Below are 26479 nucleotides of genomic sequence, written 5' to 3' on the forward strand. Positions count from 1 at the left end.
ATCCTAATTTCTTACAGTTTTGAACAAGGTGTTTGAAATCAACATACACAACCACTGCTAGAGAAATCAAACAATTATTTATTGGACAGTTGAATCACAACCTTACAGTTTCCTGTAATATCTTGCCCCTACAAATGAAAAACTAAATGAACAGTCGTAATTTGATACATAAAATAGAACACTGAAAAAAATGTATTGTTATATATGAACACTATAATTCTTACAGTTAAATTTTTTTTTAATACAATTCTCTTAAATATTTGAATAGCATCTTTGCCTCTGAGTTCAGTGCAAACAGTACAAAATCATTGCAGTTAATGGTTCAAAAATAGAAGTCAGTTGCTCTCAACTGGTTGATCGCACCAAAATATGGCTCACAGGTTTGTTCTCGTAGGGTTGCGTAAAGGAGTGAAAACAATGCTTAAAGCAAATAATTAAAAGCAACTAACCGTATAATCATACATTTCGGATTGCAAAATAAATAGGATTATCAACTTTTAAAAGGGAGGAGAATATACTTTTGTTGTTTGTCAAACCAAACTCTCTGCACAATTTAATCTGTCACTTGGTTGAACTTAGCTAAAGTAGATAGATGCCAACATGGCCAGGTTGCGTGAACCATGAACCGAAACTATGCATGTAAAAGAAAATACGACCCAGACTACATTCAATCCGGATTACATGATTGCCATTGTGTTGGGTCGCAACTTGATATCCAAAGTAAAATCTAGGTTCTGAAGCAAAATCAGTCAAGAATCAATAATATAAGTAACAGTCTAAGAATTTAAGCTCAGTTGTGTTCCCCTGTGTGTATTTTCTCTATACTGCAAGCATATCAAGTATCAGCTTCTGCCTAGAATCGATTTCTCCATTGGTTTAGAAGGAATCCCATAAGCTTCTTTCGACTGGCTGTGATTCTCCCAAAATGTTTGCCGGATCTTTTCCAGTTCTGACATAAAAGAAAGTCCAATATCCAAGTGCATCATCAGGTTCTCAAGCCACTCCTCCAATTTTGCAAAAGTAGGGCTGTCGAAATGAAAATGAAGAAAAATCCAGAAGTTTAAGCAGAGGAGATTTTGTTTTTAGTATTGTTCTATAATTTGCAAATGACAATTACCGTTTCTCAGCCTCCAAGGCACAACACAAAACAGCGATGGGAAAGAAAGCAGAAGGGCATTCTTTGGACCAGCAGCGCTCCAGAAATTCATTCACATTCAATCCAAACTCCTGAGTTCGAGGGAGGTAATCTGGATCAGCATACACCCTGCCGATAATCTGTCATGAGGAATAAGGACATAATGTTAACTTGGTTTTAAACAAGTATTTTAAATGTTTTGTAAATTTCAATATATCTTCAGAATATGAAAAATTCTGAGGTAAGAAAGTTCATTTTCATGTCTTATGATTCGATTCACAATCATATTAATGGATGTAAAAATAACAGATCTGGTATCATCTTAAAGTAAGGAGCGTGTAAAAGTAACTGCATACCTCACAGAGCACAATCCCAAATGAGAAAACGTCAACACGTTCATCATAAACCTTTCCTACAGGTGAGAAAATGGGAATGTAACGTGCATGTAAAAATACCACAGTAGTCAGTGCTATGCTGGCAGTCCCATTGTTTTTCCAGTCCATTTATTTATTATGGCTCACCGTGGATCATTTCTGGTGCCATCCAGTAGGGGTTCCCCACCACAGCATACCTTTTCTTACGTCCAAGATTGTTCAGTTTGGACATTTGCCCAGGAGAAGAGGGTCCTCTCTTGTCTTCCTTCACAAGCTGGGCCAAACCAAAGTCTGCAATTACCACTGTTTGGTTCTAAGGGAAGAAATTGTACTGGTAAACCATTCCAACAGTCCAGATGGAGAAATAAATTGTGCATTCATTTATATTAAGATGTATTCTGACCTCTCTGACAAAGCAATTATGTGAGTTTAGATCCCGATGGATGACATTCATTGAATGCAGGTAGGCCTGGGATGAAGAGAGAGAGAGAGAGAGAGAGAGAGAGAGAGAGAGAGAGAGAGAGAGAGAGAGAGAGAGAGAGAGAGAGAGTGAATAACTGAAATATATTTGCAGACTTTATTATTTCCTTTATGTGATTTTTGGAGCTACAATGTTTTGGTCACCATTCGCTTGCATTGCATGGACCTACAGAGCTGAAATATTCTTCTAAAAATCTTTGTTTGTGTTCAGCAGAAGAAAACAAGTGATATACATTTGGGATGCTTGAGGGTGAATAAATGATGAGAATTTCCCATTTTTGGTTGAACTAACCCTTTAATGTTTCAATTGTTTGCCTACATAGTAATTCAATTAAATAGATAGCAAATTGAGACTTGAGTCTACTGCCTTTTAGAGTGTTGTCCCTAGAAAAAGTAATCTCACATCTCAAAACCACATTCTCAATAGCTCTATACTTGTACTGTTTATGTCAAAAATGGTCTCATTTGCTTTTATTTTTATTTCTTCTAAGGAAATTAGGGGAGACATCTGAAGCAAAGTTGATGCCTTGAAACATAACTGAGTGTTTTTGGAAGGATTTGTTTTTTAACATGCTTCAATGACAAGCACTGCATCACTAAAATCAGCTGGTTGATGAACGCTTTTGATTCTTATTTCCTGTCAAGACATGTCTTTGTATTATGGAATGAGGCAGCACAAACATGTGACCCTCACTTTACAAGAGTGAGGGTCACATGTAAAGATCTCTTTCTTGTTTTGTTTGGATACTGACAGACAGAGCAGATTCCTGCAGTTTATACCTTTAAAACTTATTCACATTTATATGTGAACACTTTACTGCTCTCCATTACCTACCATTCCAGCAGCAATGTCCTTGGCATAGCTCACTCGACGATTCCACGGGTGATCCCTATCCTAAATGAAGAGAGATAAAGTAGTGTTGTTGTTGTTGTTGTCAAGGAATACCATGAATAAATATTCAGCAAAGTGAACTGAGACAAAAAAGGAAATGTTCATACCATTTTCTGTATGGTGTCCGTCAATGTCCCTCCTTGTACGTACTCAGAAATCAAGTTTAGACGCTTGTCTTTGTAGAGAATGCCGATAAACCTTAAGACATTAGGATGTTCCAGGCATCTCATAACTTTGACCTATAGGGATAAAAAAAGATTCTAAATAATTTCACGTGGTCCTGCAAAGTTGAAATATTTATACACTACCTGCACAAGAAAGAATGTACCAAACCTCTTTCAAAAATGTCTTCTGGGTGTCCTCATCGAATTGAAGAAGTTCTTTAATCACCATCACCTCACCTGTTTCCAAATGTGTCACCTGACAATACAAAGGGTGCAACTGTTTTCAGTTCTGTTGTGAAACCAATCTCATTTTTTCATCACTAGCTGAAGCTGTGGTACATTCCCCTGCTGAAAAGACCAGCTTAACCAGCATGGTTTAGGCTGATTTGGTGCTGGTCTGAGAAGGGTATAGCTGTAGGCAAAGCTTTAAAAAGAGACGTGAGCTCCAATTTGCCATTTAAGATATTGGGAGCCCCTAAACTTACCCTTTCCCTAACCTTAACCATGAGTGGAAGTGACGTTCCCTTTTGGAGTTGGCACAACCACCTTTTGGAGAAACCCCACCCTCTTTCGGTGTAACTCCACCCTCTTTTAGAGATTTCATCCCCATTTGGAGGTCTCTGGCCTATAGCTATACCTACTTGGTTGGTCTAGCTGGTGGATCAGCATAGCCTATTTTTCACAAGCAAAACCTAGCTGGCAAAGCTGGTTGACTGTTATGTTTTTTTCTGGTTATGCTTGTTAAACAAATAAAGTCTTAGGACTAAAGCTAGTCAGAAAGTCTTGTTGGATCACCAGCACATGAGCATCCATTGTTGTGGAGCAGCAAAAGTGCTCACAAAGATGTAGTTCGAATCTGGCCTGCGTCATGTACCAGTCCCATTCCATTTATCTTTGTCCACTTTCCTGTCTATCTCGACTTTTCTGTACTAAAAATGCCATAACGAATACAGCAGTGGTTCCCAACCTTGTTCCTTTTTATGTGACACACCCAATTCAGGTTGCGGAGTCTCTACTAAAGAGCTAATGAGTTGGGAACCACAGTATTTCACTTACTATAACGTAGAATCAGTGACTCTGCTTTACCTTGATGGCTTGGCCAAAACAGCCTTTCCCTAGGACTTCCCCATATATTAGGTCAGAGGGACGAAAGATTCGTTGCATCTTGTCAGTAGAGTCAAAACGCAGAGACTCCGATCGATTAATGTCTCTTCTATGTGAAAGCAGAGATGCATGGCGTTGTGAGCATGGAGCTTTGTCAATACTGCAGCTACGCCTGCAGGGAATAATAAAGTGAAATAAACATTAATTTGTATATCAGTTAAAGGTTAAAGGAATAGTTCAACCAAAAATACAAATAATCTCATCTTTTACTCACTCTCATGCCATCCCAGATATGTATGACTTACGTTCTTTGGAACACAAATGTAGATTTCTAGAAGAATATTTCAGTTCTGTAGCTCTATACAATGCAAGTGAATGGTGCCAAAATTGTGATGCTCCAAAAAGCACATAAACACAGCATAAAAGTAATCCATATGATTTAAGTGGTTAAATCCATATATTTAGAAGTGATATGATAGGTGTGGATGAGAAATAGATCAATATTTAAGTCCATTTTTGCAACAAAAAAAAAAAATTCTCCCTGCCAGTAGGGGGTGATATGCATGAAGAATGTGAATCACCAAAAACACAAGAAGAATGTGAAAGTTAAAGTGGAGATTGACTGAGAACTAATATATTGATATTTTTCTCACCCACACCTTTCAGATAGCTTCTGAAGACACTGATTTCACCTCTGGAGTCATATGGATTACTTTTATTCAGACCTATGTGATATGTACACATAGATCTGGACCTACAGAGATTAAATATTCTTCTAAAAATAAAAAGATGTGTGTTCTGCAGAAGAAAGAAAGACAAACACATCTGGGATGGCATAAGGGTGAGTAAATGATGAGAGAATTTTCATTTTTGGGTGAACTATTCCTTTAATTTCATCAAATTGTTGGAGTAAACTAAAATATTGATGTCTTCAAAGTTCTTACTGTACATAGACTAAAAGCTACTAAACTCTTCAAAAGGCTTAACATTCATTAATAAGAAATAACATTTATTAAAACTTGTTATCTAATGTGTTACCACATCTTAATTCTTACAGAATATTATTGGAACGAAGGCCTGCTCGTTTACTGCTGGGGGGATAGAAACCTAATTTTCCAGGCTGGTCCAACTCTTCTCCAGATAAGTCCTCCTGTCTTGTGAAGTCTTTTGGGTCATGTTCAATTGTGATTTGTAGCCAGTGCTCTGTATCATGAATCACAAGATCTATCTATTCAGAATGAAGACATATTTTGAGGGTAACGGTTAGAGTATTATGTGTAGTACAGGTCATCTGTCTTATTATCTGAGATCTTTGAACGCGATCTACCTCATCGAGCGGAATTTTCTTCGCAGAGATTCCATTGATATCAACGATCCTGTCTCCAACATGGATCAAAGGCTTGACCTCAGGACTCAGGTTCTGCAAGTCCAGTCTGTTCCACAGATGCAGGAAAAAAATTCAAGATAAATTCAAAGTAATGTTGAATGGGCTCTATACTGTATTTGTTGCAATTTTGACTCACTGAACCACTTTGATCACAGGGCCCGTGTTATTTGCAGGACTCTGCTCTACAGTGAAGGATAAACCTCGCCTGCTTTCTGCAGAGGGAGGAAATGACATTGACGTCACTGTATGTGGCAGTGTTGAACATTTTGCTCCCAAATGCTGTGTTGAAACCTTCTGGTAATAACATTGACCACTACGAGAGAGAGAGAGTGATACAAAAATCAGTAAAAGACACAAACCAGGCTAAATTAATTGGATTAAATAATGGTCCATTTATTAGTTTCTGAAACTAACCAGTATAAATTGGTATAATCCACTAGAGTGAAAGAATCTCCATCCCCAATGTACATGCTGCAGCTTTCACAGAGGAAACACTCTGGATGATATTTATGCTTTCCAGCCACCTGCAGGGATGGAAGGAAGAGGTAAGGTGTTTATTTATTATTTTCTAGAACAGTTTATCTTGAGTTCAACTGAGAAACACAGAGAGAATGGAGGGAGGTATTGGGGTGGGTATCGGCCTGATGACATCAGGGCAGCAGAAGTGAAGCTGCACAATGAAAGGAAGTGAGATAGTGAGTGGGAGGGGATGTCTGCCCTCAGGTCAAAATAATGACAAAAACACAAAAGAACCAAAACTCCAATCTTCTCATGATAAAAGAGACCAGATTAATGCCAGCTAATCTATTACTATAAAGGAATGCATGTGATTATATGAATCTGTTGGGTTCACACCCAGTGTTCCAGTCAGTAACTCCTCAGAAAGTACAATTTGTTCCATTTGTTGATAGTGAAAAGAAAACTGTATAGATGCATTTCCTATAAGGGGAACATGTTCTTCTGAAAATCTTTTGCTGTAATTGTTTAAGGGCACTCAATTTGTGGCAGGTAGTGCTACTTTAAAGGGATAGTTCACCAATAAATGAAAATTCTCTCAGCATTAACTCAGATATGTATGACTTTTTTCTACTGCAGAACACAAACAAAGATTTTTAGAAGAATATTTCAGCTCTGTAGGTCCTTTCAATGCAAGTGAATATTGACCAGAAATTTGAAGGTCAAAAAGGCACACAAATTCAGCATAAAAGTAATCCATATGACTCCAGTGATAAAATCTATTTCTTCAGAAGCAATATGATGGTGTGGGTGAGAAACAGATCAATATTTAAGTCTTTTTTTTTTACTACAAATCTCCACTTACACTTTCACATTCTTCTTTTGTTTTTGGCGATTCACATTATTCGTGCACCTACTGGGCAGGAAGGAGAATTTATAGTAAAAAAAACTTAAATATGTATCTGTTTCTCACTCACACCCATCATATCACTTCTGAAGACATGGATTAAACCACTGGAGTCATATAGTTTACTTTTATGCTGACTTCATGTGCTTTTTCTGACCTTCAAAGTTCTGGCCACCATTTACTTGCATTATATGGACATACAGAGCTGAATATTATTCTAAAAATCTTCATTTGTGTTCAGGAGAAGAAAGAAAGTCATACACATCTGGGATGGCATGAGAATGAGTAATTGACGAGATATTTTTGGCTGAACTATCCCTTTAATGTCACTGAGTAGAACTAAGAGCTCACCCCTAAACACAAACATTCAGTGTTTCATAAAGTGATTTGATATATGCTTACCATAATGAGACCAGTAGTGATAGACTCTGAACAACCATGGCACTGTTCCCCAAATCGTGACCAGTAATCTTTCTTACAGAAGAACTGTCCATCTCTTTCATAGTACCAGTGAGAAAGTACACAATTACATTCACAACACCTAACAAAGGATGAGAGAGAGAGACATTTGTTTTTGTTTAATCTGATTTGTTTATGCAAACATTTATTGCTTAAACTATTCATTTATATCAAAGAGGACATCTGTTTTGCCTCTCTAGTTTATGAAAGAGCTTTCATCATCTCTTTCCTCATCTGCTGATAGCTACAGTGTGAAGCCTATATCAACAGCAAGAGATTGCAGGCAACCATGAAGGAAGTCATACTACAAAATATAATGGAATAATATTTTTACAATTACAGTTAGAAAGACTCATTTAGAAATTAGTGAAATATCACAAATTGAATAACTGTGTAAGACTTTTGTCTTTACAGTAAGAGTATCCATTTCCCTTTGTTGATGAAGACTTTCATTTTTAAACCACAGTTCTATAAAAACACGAAACTACCAAAACATCCAAAATCCTTAAATTGTTACAGTTATTCTTACAGTGCCAATATCTTTTCAATGAACTATATGAACATCCAATGGAAGTCTGAAGTAAAAACATGAACATTTTAAGCAACCTTGAAAAGGTTGTCTTAACTTTTATGCAAAAATACCAAAAGAGAATTAAAATAGTGTTCACAACAAGCAATTTGACGAATTCAGTCGGACAACTTTTCTTTTCTTTTCTTTTTTTATAGAAGTTGTTTGGAGACTTTTCGTGTGACATAATTAAATATATAATTTGTTGTTTATCAAAAAAAGCTTTTAACTGCTGTTAGAGTAACATTGAGCAAGACTGAATTCCAGGGGCGTTTCCTATCTGTGAAACATCCTGCCATGTGTTTCACAGCTGGCGGTTATCTGCTGTTCCATTCTTCCATCTAACAATATACAGACCTTGTACGGAAACACATGTACATTCTACACACATGTATGCACAACTTCACACGTATGCATAGACACACCATGATACCTACAAACAACAGTAATTAAAGAGTACATCAGCAGACTAATAAAAGAGTGTTTTTTAGTACTATAGTGAGAACAGATTAAATGGATATAATCCATGACACACAGAATATCCCTGCTAAAAAACAAAAACAATAGAAACCCTCATAGAAATGTTAATGGTTATAATGCTAATTGTAATGGCCCCAGTAAGTCTGTACTGGTAATGGGTTGGCATGTTATGTTTAGTGGATTCCATTAAAGACCATTGTCTATAATGTAAACCAATACTAACCATTACATTATAATAGTATATGACCCAAAACATATTACACTCACAGTGGCATTCATAGTGGAAACCATTATAATTTCTAAAACATTTTTTTCATCAGGGATGTTTTTGCCCATTTCCTAGTCAAACACTAACATTGCCTTTAATTTGTCATTTGTTTCAATATGAGTTCAGTTTAAAACTATATTTAATGCTACTTTTTTCTCTTTCGAAAAGGTAAATGTCTGTTTAAATGTATAATATTTCAATGTTCAAATTTAAATTAAAATGTTGTTGAAAATGTGCTGCATCACTTCTGATGTGGAACAGAGAAATGGGCAGGACTGGTGTGAAACTAACGGTTTATGTTCTTGTTTTTACATGAACACTCTAATAAACACAATATAATATTGAATCGTCATGCCAAAGGATCTTAGCCCAAAGGATTGAAGACCACACATTGTGCAGAATAAGAGGATAATGTAACCGTTAATATCACATACAATAAGTCCAATAATCACATTATTTCAAGATCATCTGAAACTAAAGTGTTGACAAAGAAGTTCCTGTTTTTGTTTATACAAGAAATGCATCGGCATTTCTTACCATGGCTTCTAAAACCACAGCTGCCAATTTCTAAGAATTGAAAAATGAAAAAATAGAAATAGAAATGAAAGTTTCAGGGAAATTGTAAACAAGTAAATAAACAAAACATGTACAATCTGCCTTACCTTGCCTTCCCCCCTCTCCGATAATGCAGGTCCTGACAAGACTTGAGCATAGCAGCAATGGTAAAGCTGTATTAGTCTTCTACTGTCCCTCAATCATTTCAGGGGAGGAGTGCAGAAGTATAATGAGAGCAGAAGAAAACCCAGGAAATGACTGCAAACAGACTGATGTTGAAATGTTTGATGTAAGTTATAGTTTCCTTTCAGCAAATGCAGAATAGAGCTGCACTATACTACTTCCTGTCAAAAAAAAAAAAAACATGAACAAGAATCTTAGATCCCTCCCACTCCTCCTAACTTTAGCCCACCTTCAGACTGCTTTAGTAGGCAGAATGTATGCATGCTGTCAGAGGATAGAGTTACCAAACCAGTGTCACCTGCTGATGGCCCCCATGAACTACATGACCAGGCAGAGACCTGCATTTAAATCCCACTCCTATCATGAAGGGAGGTTTTGTGTGAGGATATTCATGCAGAGGAGATTTCAAAAAGGATCTTCTTGCCAAACATTTCATTTTGGTCCACTAAGTCCAAGCAAGTAGAGCAAAACCAAACAGCTATTTCAGACCCTTTTGTGTCCCAGTTTTTTTTTTTTTAGAAGTGTAGATGTACACTAGATGTATATTGAGTGGAAACAAAAACAAGATACATTTTTATAATTTATTTTAGAAATGTAAGATGGATAAAAGGCACAATTAAAATCAAAGGTCATACAAAAAAGTGAACTTGATGAAATTTCACAAAATTCTAAGTAACAAGTGCACAAAAGTGAAGATCAAAGTAAACAATGCAAAAAGATTCACTAAATGCATTGCATTATCGGAGGTTCAGGTCACATCTGAATTTATATAGCACTTATACAAACACAGATACATCATTCACAACAAAAATTGCTTACAAACCCCAAATTAAATGCATAGATATCCTTACAATACAACATTAACATAATTTAAAACATGAAAACAAACAAGGTTTTACTAGGGTCAGGATACTATGAAAGAAGCCTTAAGTTTCTGAGGTATCTTTGAAGAAAACTTGAAATCCTCAGTCTTGGCAAGTACGGTCACATGTAGGAATTACAAAAAGACTAAGATTTTGCATTCCTAGATCCCGTTCCTTTGTGTCTGAAGCCGTTGGGGAAAATAAATGTAAATGTGGAATCATGCACTCAACAGTTATAGAGGAGGCCCCCTTTACTTTAAATAGCAAAGAGAAGTGCATAGTGTTTAAAAAGGTGGCCAGAACATGTAGCTTAATGACACTGCTTACTCCACTGACACAAGTTTATCCTGAAATAGCGGCTACACATCCCTATATGACATACAGCTCTGGAAAAAATGTAGAGACCACTCCAAATGTTCAGTTCCTCTGGATTTAATATTTACAGGTATGTGTTTGAGTAAAATGAACATTTTAGTTTTATTCTATAAAGTACTGACAACATTTCTCCCAAATTCCAAATAAAATAATGTCATTTAGAGCATTTATTTGCAGAAAATGACAACTGGTCAAAATTACAAAAAAGATGCAGTGTTTTTAGACTTCAAATAATGCAAAGAAAACAATTTCATAATAGTTTATAAGCTACACAATACTAATGTTTTAACTTAGGAAGAGTTCAGAAATCAATATTTGGACGAGGAAATAACCCTGATTTTCAATCACAGTTTTCATGCATCTTTGCACGCTTTCCACAAGTCTTTCACATTGTTGTTGGGTGACTTTATGCCACTCCTCGCTCAAAAGTTCAAGCAGGAATTCAACAGACACTGGAATGGAATGGCTGCCATACATGTAGAGATGCTGATTTAAGAAACATTTGGAGTGGTCTGTTAAATTTTTCCATAGCTGTGTGTCTGAATATACAGCTACTGAAAAGAGTGTGAGCAACTGACTCATCCATAAGTATACACTATCAATTGTAATATTGGTAAAGGAAATGTATTGTGACATTATTATTAAGTAAAGGGAGCTTAGGCAGTGCAAAGAGTGCCCTGTGAGGTTCACATCACACTTGTTTAGGTCACACCTAATCATACAGCTGACAAAAACACTTAATGTTCCAAATCACAATCACATATTACATAAGGCACTTTTTTAATCAATTGTAAAAAAGTGCATTTGAGATCAGGCAGTAGCACCATTTGTTCATGAGGTCACATCTCCCGCTGGTGTCTCACTTCCTTCTCCTTCCGCAGTATTTGCCTTGACATCCTGCGCCCCCTGAAGGAAAAGACACAGCTAAGTCACCACTACCACCACTACTAAAGAATTGGGTTTAAAAAAATGGTTCAATGGCAGTCTATAGGGCAAGGCATTTCGGAGTGTTTAAAAGGGTCATGACATGCCTTCATTTTTATTATTTTAAAATATTCCTTAACGGATTAGTTGCTTTTGGGGAAATCCTTATCTGACGACCAAGTTGAAACCCTTGTATAATAACGTCAATCTTATGATCGGCAATGGTGTTTGAGCCCCACCTCTTTAGGCGTGCAGTTGGCCTATATAAGCGGGTGCGTGAACCCCATTTCTTCAGAATTTTCTGACTTTAGGATGAGAATGCATTGCTCATACCTCAAAACTCTGAAGAAGTAGTATGGCCATGTTTCGCAATGTCTCGTCACCGTCATCTCAGGGAACTGAGGTTACATGTGTAACTGGAGACGTTCCCTATCGATTCAGTTCAGTCAACATGAACAAGCTTTTGGGGAAAATTACACCACACTACATGGCGTCATACCCTGAGAGGTACACCAGGCTATAAACACTTGTAAAAGAATATGTATATGAGGTCATGGGCCGGCCAGGCAGTAAAACATATTTCAAGTGTATAGAATAATTAATAACCCCACATGGTGACAACCAGACGGGAAGTTAAACCTAATTTGGGGGATATATATGAGTCATATAATACACACAGTATAAATGTAACCCCTACTAGAGGTAGGGAGGGAGGTTTATGCTTATTGTAAGTGCTTGTGACTTCTAGTGGTAGTAAATTGGTAGTAAATAGCCTACACAGGCGGTTTTATTAAAATTGCATATACGCTCCAGTGAGAGAGCCTTTGCTTGGAGATGGACATGCCTTTTGTGAGTCCTCCATAACAAACAAAGATCTGATCTGACAATCTAAACTGGTTGGTGCACTCCACATAAGTGTGTAATGCCCGCACAGGGCATAATATATGCGTTAACTGCTCCTCATCTGAATTAAACGGTGGGGAAGAGAAGGCTTGTAGGTGGACTACCTGAGCCCTAAATGGTGTGGAAAGCACCTTAGACAAATAGCTTTTTTGGATTTGATGGTGGCTTTTGAAAGCCCCAGTCCAAATTCCAGTTATGAACTGTCAACCGACAGTGCCTGTATATCACCAACCCATTTAACAGAGGCAAGATCCAACTGATGTGCAGTCTTTAGAGAGAGCACACACAACTCAACGGATTCCAATGGTTTGAATGGGGGCTCGTGAGCGCCCTCAGCACCATATTTAAGTCCCATGTTGGAACTGTAGCAGGGCTGTTCAAAACTAGATGATTGTCGTAGAATTTTTATTTTTGGGTGAACTATCCCTTTCATATCCCTCCCTATTATATCTTTGTAAAACATGATAATTTTCCACCCTCAATCTGAACCTCTGTCAGGGACACTCAGGTTCGGTGCTGCTTCTCCTTTAAGATGGCCACTTTTATGATTGGCTCTCTGCTCTTGATAGACCTGCTCTCTATACTTGCCATCTCACTGCTCATCACTGCTGGGCAGGCTATGTTAGTAATAAGGTAAAGTAGTTGTTGATGTGTTGTTGTGGAGGAGGTAAGATGCAAATGTCTACCACATTGTGACATAACAATGTGGAGGAGGTAGAGAACTAATCATTTTGTCAGCTTTGTTTCAACAAATGCACAGTATATTTTTATTGAACAATAACCTCTTAAATGTCAAAAGATCAAGGAAAATGTGATGCCTCAAGTTTATTCTGCAGTAAAAGTAAAATTGGAGATTTATAGTAAATAAGAACTAAAATATTTATCTGTTTCTCTCCCAAAATGGTTACATTGCATCAGAAGGCATGGATTAAACCACTGAGTCATATGGATTACTTTTATACTGCATTTGTGTGCTTTTTGGGCCTCCAAAGTTCTGGTCAACATTCACTTGTATTGTATGGAACCACAGAGCTGAAATACTTTTCTAAAAATCTTTGATTGTGTTCAGCAGTAGATACAAGAAGTCATACACATCTGGGATGGCATGAGGGCGAGTAACTAATGAGAGAATTTTCATTTTTGTGCGAACTATCATTTTAATTTAGATTTCTGGTTATGAAAACTCAAAAGTCAATGTTTTAACAGGTTTTTGCTGCACGGTGCATAAAAAAAGATGGGAATTGAGAGAAGTGCATTTATATTTATATACCTCTGTAGCCTCCTGCACCTAGAAAGCCTTGAAGAGCTGCATATTTGGCTGCTTTTGCTATATAAAAAAATAATAATAATACAAAAATAAATACATAAAATACATAAAAACCATAATGATGGCTGTGGATAATTGATTGCTTTCACCCAAACTGTAAGTCATTACATTACATTTTAATGTCTGCTGTATTAGTGTATATATAGCAATGAACGTTATGTTTTTCATGCTGTAATAGTGGCATTTCTTACATTGTTGAGGTGTAAGTGGTGCGGTTCCAGGTCCCCCCCCACCAGTGCCTCCATAACCTACAATGTAATGTGAACAGGACTTATTGATTATTCTGAATCAATTGCAGCAATTGATTTCTGAAACAAAAATTCATCTTTTGTTCTGAACTGTAATGAACAAGAGTGTTGTTAGGTCTGTCCTCTGAATTTTGATAAGGCATAATATTTCACTATAGAACACTTGTGACGAAGGTTTTAAGGTAGGTTTTGTCAGGGGGCCTGGGTAGCTCAGCGAGTAAAGACGCTGACTGCCACCCCTGGAGTCACAAATTTGAATCCAGGGCGTGCTGAGTGACTCCAGTCAGGTCTCCTAAGCAACCAAACTGGCCAGGTTGATAGGGAGGGTAGAGTCACATGGGGAAACCTCCTCATTGTGGTTCTGGCTCTTGGTGGGGCATGTGGTGTGTTGTGCGTGGATGCTTCGGAGAATAGCGTGAAGCCTCCACACATGCTAGGTCTAAGTGGTCTCAGACACAGAGGCAACTGAGATTTGTCATCTGCCACCTTGAATGAGGTGAGTCACTACGCCACCACGAGGACTTAGAGCGCATTGGGAATTGGGCATTCCAAATTGGGGAGGAAAAAAAACATCAGATTTTGTTTTCATTACCTGGATATGGTTGTTGATATCCACTGCCAGGACCTACACCAGTTCCATATCCTGGCACTGCATTACCTGCAAGATAAATAGATGGAACACTGTTTCCTGACATCTGCTCTTTCAAACCACTTCTTACAGTACATGCAATCAAGAGGACAACAAAAGTTGTATAAGGAGAATTGAGGAATGATGTAATAATGGCTCACCTGGCAGATAACCTTGACCACCCAAGGCACCTGTGCCAAAACCTTTAAAAGAGGACACCGATCAAATAAAAAAAGAAATAATATAATCCATCCAAGCAGCCTAACAACATAAGAAGGCATATTACAAGTACTCATTCAGTTGATGAGACAGATTTTGACAAAAATCATGCACAACACTGAGTAAATGAATATACCTGATTTACCAGGTTTCCCTGTTCCTGCTCCCCCTGGGTACCTGAGACCTGAGAACAACCAACATATATAAAAATTACCTTTCGATTCAAACTTGAAATGTAATTTCCATCTATTGTGAAATATAAGTCAGTTTAAGTGAAAATGTTGAATACAAAGTTAATAATCCACAATGGTTTACCTCCACCCGTTCCTACTGGGCTTCCAGGACCTCTTCCTACACCTCCTGGACCCCCACCGACTCCTCCAAGACTTCCTACACCTCCAGCTTGACCTACACCTCCATAACCTGCAATACAAGCAACATGTCAAATACATTAATATCATGTTCATCAGTATCTCAAATTATGTCAGTAAAGTAGTATTCCACAATTTTTCAATTTTTGTAAAAAATTTGTCAGATTCAGAACTTATACTATTTCTCTGCCATTTTCCAACACAAATGGATTATATTTCATGGTACCGGTAAATATATTTTAGACATAAGTAACATGATTTTGAACTCGATTACATTTCCTAGTGCCATCTAGCACTCTGTGCATGTGTCAAGCACTAGGAAGTGTAATCGAGCTGAAATCATAATCGTGCCTAAAGACTGCAAGGGCAAGACAATGAAAAACGAGTTACATATTGGTATATTAAAGGGGAGTAAAGTAACGAATTACAAATCCTCAAGTTACTGTAATTAACTACTTTTTTCCCAAGAAGTTGTATTTTTAAGTAGTTTAAACATTGTATACTTTTACTTGAGTACATTTTACTGTACTTTTACTGCGCTATTTTCCCACTGTCTGTTTTTGCTTCTTCCCTGTCCTGATTTTATTTTTATCTATCAACATGATTGCTAGGGAGAGTCTCGTGACTCCCATCCAATCAAATCACAAGTAAAAAACTTGAACGGCAGCTGCAGATCTGGCGCCAACTGTTATGGATGTGGAGAATGCCTCAAGCACAGTTTACACCTGAACATGTCGGCCACATCTGGAAGGGATTTCCGAAGTGAAAAAGGCCAATTGCATGATCGTGTCATGTGAGTTTAACTTGCTCAAGCCAGATATCAGCATTAATCCTGCCTCTAATTTGAAGAAACATATCGAGGTAAATTTCATATTTCTGCTTACTAGATTCGCTGTCTATAATGTAGCCAATAATTTAATGTAGCCAATAATATCTATCACTGATATTATTGGGCTGCTGTGAGAGATTAATGCAATGTTATCAATAGGGCTGGGAAATAAAATGATCTAGATGTTTAACGGAAAAAAGAGAGATGTCCTCGATCAAACTTTTGAGTAATTTTCTATATTAATCAAAATCAGAATCAGCTTTATTGCCAAGTATGCTTACACATACAAGGAATTTGTCTTTGTTACAGGGGCGTCCAGTCTACAACAATACAAAAACAGCAACAAGACATAGATAATTAAAAATAAATATATAAAAAAGAATAATAAAAAAATTCTTATACATATACGTACATACACTCACCTTCATACATACCCACATATACACACACGTAGTGCAAATCTAATACAAATCCGTTATATAAAGAACAGAAATACAGTATATTATGTACAGTGCAATGTAGGCCTATGTAATGCAGAATTGGATATGTTGGATAATTTAAATAGACTTAACTGTGTATTGCACATAATTATTGCTCAATGGGGAAATTGAACTGTTCATGAGATGGATAGCCTGAGGGAAAACACTGTTGCTGTGTTTAGCCTATGTTTTACATCTAGAACAGGGGTGTTCATTACATCAATCACTCTAGCAAGAGCACCACTGGTTAATTGATCTAGATGAAATATAAAATATTGACTTTTTATTTCCTGACATCTGACTCTGCGTGTTGTTTGATTGACAGGCAGCTAATGTTTGAGCGCTAATGCAGTTACGCACCTAAATGATCAAATACACTTTATAATTCCACCAATCCCCATCTTAGTGAGGATTTAATGTAAATCCAGTCGTTTATGTCTAAAGTGAATTCGCATCAAAATGTCGGACTTTAAATGTACATGTAACAGAATTGAGCACTGTCTAGTATAGGCTATGTCATATAAAGGCTATTAATCAAACAACATTAACAAGGAAACAAGAAAACCACTCACTGCTTTTGGCTGAATAACTTGAGTAGCTTTAAAAGTATTAATGTAATAGAATAAAACAGTGACATTTTTCATAATAATATTTGTTCAAAATATTTTTTTATGTTTTTTAATAATACTGACCCCTGATGTAGAGATTGTGTTAATTGGTATGATAAATTAACAGGAAAGTAGAGATGATAAAATAATGTATAATTATGCTCAGCCTTTACAAAGATAGAAAAGTTTCAACATTTGTTGAGCAATACTTCAGCAGAATATTCCACCAGCCACAAACTTCAGAAAATTGTGCATCATGAATGAGAACACAACTACTGCTGGCTTAAAGATACAAGAACTAAATCATTTTGGAACATTGTATCTCAAAAAGAGGACAAAGTTCATGTGCTACTTAAAGAAATAATTCACACAAAAATGAAAATTCTCTCATCATTTACTCACCCTCATGCCATCTGTCTATGAATTTCTTTCTTCAGAACACAAATTAAGATCTTGAGAAGAATAATTCAGCTCTGCAGGTCCATGTGCCCCTTCACAATGTATGTGCAGGGGTGCCAAAATTTTGACACTCCAAAAAGCACATAAAAGCAGCATAAAAGTAATACTTACAACTGGTTTAATCCATGACTTCAGAATTGATATGACAAGTGTGGATGAGAAACAGATCAATATTTAAGTCCATTTTTGCTAGAAATTCTTCTCTCTGCCCAATAGGTGGTGATATGCATGAAGAATGTGAATCACCAAAAACACAAGAAGAATGTGAAATTTAAAGTGGAGATTGACTGAGTAGGGAGGAGAATTAATAGTAAAAAAGGTATTAAATATTGATCTGTTTCTCACCACATCTCTCATATCATTTCTGAAGACATGGATTAAACCACTGGAGGCACATGGATTAGACTACTTTTATGCTGATTTATGTGATTTGTGGAGTTTCGATATTTTAGCACCGATTTACTTTCATTGTCTGGACCAAAAGAGCTGAGATATACTTCTAAAATCTTAATTTGTGTTCTGCAGAAGAAATAAAGTCATACACATCCAGGATGGCATGAGAGTGAGTAAATGATGAGAGAATACATTTTTTTTTTGTGAATTATTCCTTTTTAAGCATGATGTAGCCCCTGTACCAAACAACTTTTACCATGTCTGCTGTACCTCCTCTATTGGTTAGGACGTGACGTGCCAAGTGATCCTACCCATTTAGTATTTTTTTGCATTCCTTGCATTGTTTGAACATGTTTTATACAAGAACTCTCTGTCGGCATTAAGGGAAATTTAGACCCTACACATAAACTGATTTTAATGTAATTGTTTCATATATAATGATTTAAAATGGTGATCAGTGTATTGAAAATAACTTTTTATTCTTTTCATTTCTGTTATCATGTCTCCCTTTTATTTTATGGAATCAGATTCATGTAGTGTTTATCATAGATAAGTGATGTATTTTAAAAGTTGGCATACATTTTTCATTATAAAGGGGTATAGGTTTTGCAACTCAGTACTCAATACTCACTACTCATTAGTACTTTTAAATGAGCTGCTCTTTTACTCTTACTTGAGTAGTTTTTAGGACAGCTAATATAATTTAGGACAGCTTTACTCTACTCACACTCAATTTTTGGGACGTAACATTACTTCTACTTGAGTATGATTTTTCAGTACTCTACCACCCCTGATCTGTTCTCACCCAAAACCCAAAATGTGTTCTGATCACTTCAGAAGACATTAATTACTCCACTCTAGTCTTATAGATTACATTTATGCTGCCTTAATCTCCTTTTTGGAGCTTCAAAGGCCTGATCACCATTCACTTGCATTGTATGGATATACATAGCTGAGATATTCTTAAAACAAAAATTGTTTGTGTTCAGCAGAAGAAAGAAATACCTACACATCTGGGATGGCACGAGGGTGAGTAAATTACAGAATTTTCATTTTTGGGTGAACAATCATATTAACCCTGTTAGTCTTTGTGTATATAATACCCCATGTTCTCTGAGTCTTTGTCAGTTCCTGTCCATTCATGGCAGTAGTATTTGTGTTTCTTTTTTGTTTTTTAGTTTAAATGAAATGCTGCAGTTAGATCATGTTCTTCTCCTCTCTCATCTCTGTAAACATTACAATCAGTTAATGCATTTTATGTGAAGATGGAGATGCATATTCATTTAATGTATTTTGGCATCGCTTTCTTGTCATTTATAATTATCTGTCATCTAATCAGAAATGTTTTCCAGGAAATTGTATAATAAAATTGCATTGCATTATTGTCAGATTTTTGCTTGATGTATATTAAATTATGTCATACCTGCACCTTGTCCACCAAGTCCTCCAACTCCTCCAGAACCTCCCCCAACCACTCCTGTTCCAACTCCAGGACCTCCACCAATACCTCCTGGTCCTACTCCTAAACCTCCACCAATACTTCCTCTTCCAGCCCCACCCAGTGTTCCAGCTCCTCCATAGCCTGATATCATAACAACAGAAACCAAAGGTTTATTATTATAAGTTGTTTCTAGTCTACACAGGTTTGGCTATTTTATTGTTTATTGCAAGTGCTGACTGAAATTATTGTACATACTTTTAGGCGGCTTTATTGTGTCAGGACCATAACCAAGCCCTTAAAACAAAAATATTTAAATATTATACATGTAAAAAAAATTGTTTTGATGTATACAAGTTTCTATTCTAAAAAATAAAATATGTAACATTAATACATGTGAAGTTATGAGGGAAACTGAGCATTTGTAAACACATCAGAAACTCACGACCAAATCCGGTCCCTCCAAGTCCACCAGGACCAACTTGGCCTCCACCGTATCCACCAGGGCCTCCACCGTATCCCCCTGCGCCTCCACCGTATCCACCAGGGCCTCCACCGTATCCCCCTGCGCCTCCACCGTATCCACCAGGGCCTCCACCGTATCCACCTGGTCCACCCCCATAGCCACCAGGTCCTGCTCCATATCCCCCTGGGCCTCCAAGCCCACCAAGTGTGCCTGCAGCCCCATAAACTTACACAAAAGTGATCAAGACGTTATTTTAAAACAAGATTTCTTGCTTTTTCATTGTAAGAGTAGTGGAATAGCAAGAATGTTGTCTGATACCTTTTCCTTGTTTGCTGCCCACTGCAGCCCCACTTGGGAATCTGAGACCTGTAAAAGATTAGCAGATACTCCTCTAAGTTTAGAAAACCAGAATTATCTTTACTGTGTGTAAAATAATAATATACCAGAAAAAAACAGAGAATAACAATATGTTTTCTGTTTGTTCTTTGAGAAGAGAGTAACTGAAGAAACTTACCAGTCCCTGGAAGGATTCCACCAGCTCCTAAACTTCCAACTCCACCATAACCTACAAACGATTTATAAATCCTTATACACAAGCGAATCATAGTCTATTTGCTGTTTAAAGTTCACAATTTGTTGTCTTTATTATATCTAAAGTTATTTTAGTGCACTTTAAGTAATCTAAGTTTTCATTAAAGCATTTGACAAACACTATTATCCACAGCAACTTAAAGTGCATTCAAGGTATACATTTTATCAGTATGTGAGTTCCCTGTTCATAGAACCCATGTCTTGTGCATTGCTAGTGCCATTACCTACCAGTTGTGCTTCAGAAACTATATTAAGTTAAGTTTACATAATAAAATGTCTCTTGAGCTAATCAATGCTTTAATTACTTTTGCCTGGTTTCTGTGCTCCAAAACCTGTGCCTGCTCCAACTCCTGTACCTATACCTCCTGGTAGCAGACCACCACCTCCAGGCAGAAGTCCAGCTCCACCCACTCCTCCAACACCTAGAGTTCCTGTTCCACCAGCACTGCCATAAACTATTAGAAGAAAATTGCTTTTGCTACAAAAGTACATAAGTACAAAATACATTTGACAGAGTCAGGATTTTTATTGCAAATAACCTTTAGGAGGTTTAACTCCTTCTGGAACTCCACCCACTCCTCCTGGAACTCCACCTACTCGTCCTGGAACTCCACCTACTCCTCCTGGAACTCCACCTACTCCTCCTGGAACTCCACCCACTCCTCCTGGAACTCCACCTACTCCTCCTGGAACTCCACCTACTCCTCCTGGAACTCCACCCACTCCTCCTGGAACTCCACCCACTCCTCCTGGAACTCCACCTACTCCTCCTGGAACACCACCTACTCCTCCTGGAACTCCACCCACTCCTCCTGGAACTCCACCCACTCCTCCTGGAACTCCACCTACTCCTCCTGGAACACCACCTACTCCTCCTGGAACACCACCTACTCCTCCTGGAACTCCACCCACTCCTCCTGGAACTCCACCCACTCCTCCTGGAACTCCACCTACTCCTCCAGTAGCACCACCAAGTCCTCCTTCAATAGTACCTGGAGTATCTCCACGTCCAGCAATGGCACCACCTCCGATGCCTACAATAAAATAAATCAAATATAAAGCATCTGGGGTTATTAAAGATTTAATTTTAAAAAAGAATCAGTAGCACCATACTTACATATTAAAAGCACCTGCTTATTTGAATATATCGAGACAGTTATAAAAATGGGAAGAGTATGAATTACCTGGGGGTTTTAGTGGTTTGGCCCCAGGTAGTGTACTACTATCACCAATTCCACCTAAGAACAACATATTTATTTAGTATAGTAGTTCAGAGGAGTGCCTAACTAATTCTTAAGAATGTATAATTGATTTCAAATACATTTAGCTTTCTGGCTAACCTGGACCAACACGATCTGTAAACACAAAGCTCTTAAACACAAAGTCTACTTGAGGTTCTCTCTGAATGTGTTTATATGCTATTATACAAATATATATTTGAATTTAATTCTAAAAGATTTCTTTGTTTAAAAATTTTTTTAGTGTGCATGGGAGAAAAAGTCATCTAGGTTTGCTACTTCAACATTCATGTGACTCTTCTCACCTCTAGAGGGAGCTGCACAACAAGCTGCCTGTCCTAAGCGTAAATGGTGTAAATCTAAATGTATAATGATCTATATTAGATTAATTACAGGTCGACCATTGAACGTTTTGAATACGATGTAGAGAAATTATTTGAATTAATTAGAAATACTTAAAGATAAAATAAATAATAATAATAAAAACAATACAAATCCAGCTATTGAAAGAACTAAGAAACTCATTTTGAGCTCAGTTATCAAACGCGCATTTTCAGCAGAAATGTTTTGATGTTGTGAAAGGAAAATCTAACTTGCTGGTCGTGGCACTCCTGTTCCACCTGAAAAGATGAGATTGTGAATTCAAGTAACTACCAACTTTCTCACTCTTTTCCAAACCATTTTAACATTGCCACTTAATTAGTATTAATACATAGTAAGTTTATACATTTTAAAATGTTCAGTTGGTATTACATGAAAAATAAGTGTCTTTGTTCATCAGTGGTGCATCTTAACTTTGTATTACAGCTTAATTTGCCCCTGTGTCATTTATGGCCAAATGCCTTAATCCAATTATGTTGCCACTCATTATTCTGGAATACATACTTTTATGTTATTTATATTTATAGTGCCAAAATTTCACCATCTATAAGCAATTTTAAACAAAGACTGAGGGCAACCCTGATTAATATATCTCTCTAAACAGCATCATATAATGTCTCATGCACTCACACTTTCTGAATTACTATTGTTTGGTTTATGTTGTTTTTCTGAATATTTCAATTTTCTGTTTTTATACTGTTCAAACTTGCATGCATGTAATTAACTAGATTTCAAATCTCTCCTGCATATATTTCTTTCCTATTGTGTGGTCTTGTATTGTTTATTATTATTATTATTATTATTTGATGATGCAAGCAAACAAACAAACAAGCAAGCAAGCCAAAAAAAAAAAAAACCAAACAAACAAAAAAAACGTATCAGCTTGTAGTAATAAAATTCAGAAACATACCTGGAGTTGATCCAGGCACTCCTAAAACATGAACAGAAATATGATCAGTCATTTAATAGTTATGTTTATTGGTACTGCAGCTTTGCAAAATGCACATTTCAACACTCTACAAGTCAGTACAAATCATTTGGGACATGCATAATACAACAAGAGTATTTGAGTCTATGAGAACATGCAATTATTGGATTTGTTCTTCCTGTTGACAACAAATCTATGACCCAGTAATCTTACCATCTGATGCATTTGCTGTATTATGGTGCAATAATATCAGTTTCACTATACACATACCTTTTAGCTTTTAAACCAGTTGTCCTAAAGACATATTTGTAAGCATAACAGGTACCCTCACAGTTGGCGGTGTAATACATTTATAGACAATGGATGAACAGTAAAAAAGTGTGAATATGAGAGATTGATGTTAAGCAGCACCTGACACCTTAATTCAAGCACCTTCAAATCTCCTCCCTTATCTGTTCAGTGGTAAAGAACATGAAAGTGTGATGTTATGGGGCAAGATAAGCCATGCTAGAAAGATGAAGCTTAAAACTTATGATACTTCAGCAGTGTGACCAACCTGCACTCAATGAGTAGTGCAGCTGGACAGTACTTGTGCCTGAAGAACCACAATCAATCTGGTGAGCTTTTAATGCCTGTATTGCATATTTGACATATTGTCTATGAGCGTAGAGATCAGCATAGGTGTACCTGGTTTTGTTCCAGCTAAGATGGGTATTCCGGTGCCACCAAGTCCATCACCATCAGTTGGCCCAACAGTAACACCTGAAAAAGAATAAAGCAAATTATAATAATTAAAAACAAAATTAATTAGTAAGTAATTAGCACTCAGTTCCCACAACTTAAAAAGTGAAATATCTCATTGATCATTTAATAACTTGACTTGGTCATACCTTCGCCTGGGCCACCTCCAATGGACCCACCTGATCCCTCTATTGGCCCTCCAGATTCTGTTAAGTTAAAACGTAAAATAAAATAAAACTAATTGCTAAAAGGTGGAAGCACCTGGTCACTTTTTCTTTAAATGTTCAAACAAAAATGTTTTATCACAGATGCAGAAGTTTACTTTGGCTAAAAGACACTGTGGCATGTATAACACAATAAAAGTAGACAGCCTTACATGACTTGCAAATCTGAAGAAGATTTAACACAAATGTGCAGGGTCTTGAACAGTCACTACAGACTGGCAAATTTAAAATGACTGTTCTTGTGAAAGACTCAGTAATTTTTGTTCACATTGTCTTGGACTTACACTGACACCATGCGGCATGGATGCAGAATCATTCAAAATCAATAGTTTTCAATTTCAGATGCCATTGTAGAAATTCACTATTCACAGCCAGCCATGATTAATTAAATCTCTGAGTGAAAGTGTCAAATAACAGGATGGTTATTGAGATTAGGCGAGTAGTATTCAGCTGGTCATATGATTCTAACAAGGCAGCCCCCATGTGTGGACCCTCTCCATGTAGAATAAAAGAGCATTTATAAGGTTACTGAGATGACTGAAGTCTTGATTTCATGTGAGTGGTCATGATTTTAGACATTGGTTTCAAGATTACAATTAATATCTTTAGAAGTAAAACTTTTAAAATAAGGAAAAAATTACTTTGTGCACCTTTTTACGCCTTTGTACAATTTATTTGTATAATGTAAACCACAAACTTTGACTGGTTCACCAGCAAATTTGTATTACCTGGAGATTTGTACAAAAGTTTTTTGTAGTTACAATTTACTGTAGTAACAATATAATTAGTTACATTTTAATGGATTTATTCAGGGATTGCAGTACTTTACATTACTGCACAAACTTGACTACTTTAATATCACATATTTAAAGGGGGGGCACTCCGAATTGTTTTTTTAATATTGCACTGACACCTAACCTCGTAGAAAAAAAATTCTTACCTGTCTTTGGAGCTTTTGTTCCACCTGTGTGTTCAGAAAATTATTGAAATTACTATGGAGGAATAAACTAACAGCTCAACTATTTTTTATATTATATATTAAGTTTATATATATATATATATATATACATACAGTCGCAAGAAAAATTATGCGAACCCTTTGGAATTAACTGCATTTATGTATACATTTGTGGGTTGATCTTTATCTAAGTTACAATAATGAACAAACACAATCTGATAATCTGTTTTAACTAATAACACACAAATTATTGTATTGTTCTTGTATATATTGAATACATATAATTCAAACATTCACAGTGTAGGCTGGAAAAAGTATGTGAACCCCTAGGCCACGCGTATTGAACTGGTGGCCTGTGGGCCAAATCCGGCCCGTTTGAAATTTTCAGTGGCCCGCCTGAGGTTGTGAGTTGTCTTAGGGCTGTTCACACCAAACAAATTTTGTGTCTGATTGTGCTGCTTTTCAATTGTTTTCATGTGTAAACTTGATTTAGTACTTTGGCTTCTCTCCCTAGAATTGGCTGTTCAGTCAATATGACTCAAAGAACACACCACAGAATGCTCAATGAACATACCTATTAACAGTCCCGTTTTTCCTGGGAGTCTCCTGTATTTCAAACCCGCCCCCCACCCGTTTTGTTATTTTTCCCGGGAAACTCCATAATTTGTATGGCCCAAACCTCGTTATATGAATAATCACATCAATACATTATTCCAAGTTTGTCCAGTTGCCAGATCTTGTATGAAACGCATCCTACTCACACAATCAACACATCACACATATTTCAACACAGTTGTGACCTCAACCTACAACCCAGTTGTGCTGTTGATATCTGCTCCGGTAGCAGATGCGGGAAGTTGAATCGAGCATCACTGGTAGATGGGAGGAGAAGATTCGGGTGGTTCTCCATTGGAAAAAAATTAAATATACATGTAATTTTAACAACAGCTAGACGGAAGAATTTAATTTCATATCTCGAAGCCATATCGACAATGCCCACGCGTTTTGCAAAGTGTATCGCACTGATTTTAATATCAGTAGCTAAAAAAGCTAAAGACACTGGTTATCATCTCTGTTCATGAGTCTATTATATGAAAAACATTAAACTGTGTCAATGGCAGGACACCACGAAAGAAGCCACAGCTTTCCAACAAAAACAAATTGCTGTGCTCCTGAAGGTTGCCAAAGACCACCTTGACACTCCACAACACTACTGGGAAAAATATTTGTGGACTGATGAAACGAAGGTTGAATTTTTTGGGGAAAATATGCAGCATTATGAGTGGTGTAAAAAGGACATCGCATACCAACATGAAAACATCATCCCAACGGTGAAGTATGATGGTGGGACCATCATGATTTGGGTCTAATTTGCTGCTTCAGGGCCTGGACCACTTGCCATCACCTCCCTATATTACGGATCTCCTTCAGCAACACACGCCTTATAGACTACTAAAGGTCTTCGCAGAGTTTATT

The 26479-nt window shown here is 36.9% G+C and overlaps 2 protein-coding genes across 2 annotated transcripts in view; both read right to left on the reverse strand.

Moving 5' to 3' along the window:
- Positions 1–61: 61 nt before the first annotated feature.
- On the reverse strand, positions 62–9558 carry limk1b (LIM domain kinase 1b). Its single transcript, XM_052103626.1, has 15 exons — positions 9337–9558; positions 7302–7440; positions 5951–6060; positions 5673–5849; positions 5477–5582; positions 5205–5377; positions 4132–4321; positions 3215–3301; positions 2989–3120; positions 2825–2884; positions 1913–1978; positions 1657–1822; positions 1492–1547; positions 1118–1275; positions 62–1026 (listed from the first exon to the last, which is right to left on the reverse strand). Exons 1-15 carry the CDS (start codon positions 9384–9386, stop codon positions 843–845), a joined length of 1854 nt encoding a protein of 617 aa, XP_051959586.1. The 5' UTR covers positions 9387–9558; the 3' UTR covers positions 62–842.
- Positions 9559–10018: 460 nt separating this feature from the next.
- The window catches only part of elnb (elastin b), a 34274-nt gene continuing 17813 nt past the window's right edge, over positions 10019–26479 (reverse strand). The window contains exons 35-53 of the mRNA XM_052103619.1: positions 24986–25009; positions 23971–24027; positions 23768–23842; positions 23063–23083; positions 21718–21771; positions 21073–21567; positions 20839–20988; positions 20457–20507; positions 20261–20308; positions 19922–20167; positions 19735–19773; positions 19462–19620; positions 15215–15322; positions 15036–15083; positions 14842–14883; positions 14645–14710; positions 13996–14052; positions 13748–13804; positions 10019–11556 (exon numbers count right to left, since the gene is read on the reverse strand). Coding sequence (XP_051959579.1) covers positions 11510–11556; positions 13748–13804; positions 13996–14052; positions 14645–14710; positions 14842–14883; positions 15036–15083; positions 15215–15322; positions 19462–19620; positions 19735–19773; positions 19922–20167; positions 20261–20308; positions 20457–20507; positions 20839–20988; positions 21073–21567; positions 21718–21771; positions 23063–23083; positions 23768–23842; positions 23971–24027; positions 24986–25009 — 1844 coding nt within the window. The 3' untranslated portion in view covers positions 10019–11509. The remainder of the gene's footprint in view (positions 11557–13747; positions 13805–13995; positions 14053–14644; positions 14711–14841; positions 14884–15035; positions 15084–15214; positions 15323–19461; positions 19621–19734; positions 19774–19921; positions 20168–20260; positions 20309–20456; positions 20508–20838; positions 20989–21072; positions 21568–21717; positions 21772–23062; positions 23084–23767; positions 23843–23970; positions 24028–24985; positions 25010–26479) is intronic.

The sequence above is a fragment of the Xyrauchen texanus genome, chromosome 34, assembly GCF_025860055.1.
Source record: "Xyrauchen texanus isolate HMW12.3.18 chromosome 34, RBS_HiC_50CHRs, whole genome shotgun sequence".
NCBI classification, from domain to species: domain Eukaryota; kingdom Metazoa; phylum Chordata; class Actinopteri; order Cypriniformes; family Catostomidae; genus Xyrauchen; species Xyrauchen texanus.

What these genes read in the sequence shown, in the direction of transcription:
- limk1b (XM_052103626.1), bottom strand. Translation starts at nt 9,386, where the DNA reads ATGCTCAAGTCTTGTCAGGACCTGCATTATCGGAGAGGGGGGAAGGCA. An exon ending in CGGAGAGGGGGGAAGGCAAG is followed by an intron (nt 7,441 to 9,336) that starts GTAAGGCAGATT and finishes ATCCTTTGTTAG; the next exon opens with GTGTTGTGAATGTAATTGTG. An exon ending in TTGGGATTGTGCTCTGTGAG is followed by an intron (nt 1,276 to 1,491) that starts GTATGCAGTTAC and finishes TCCTCATGACAG; the next exon opens with ATTATCGGCAGGGTGTATGC.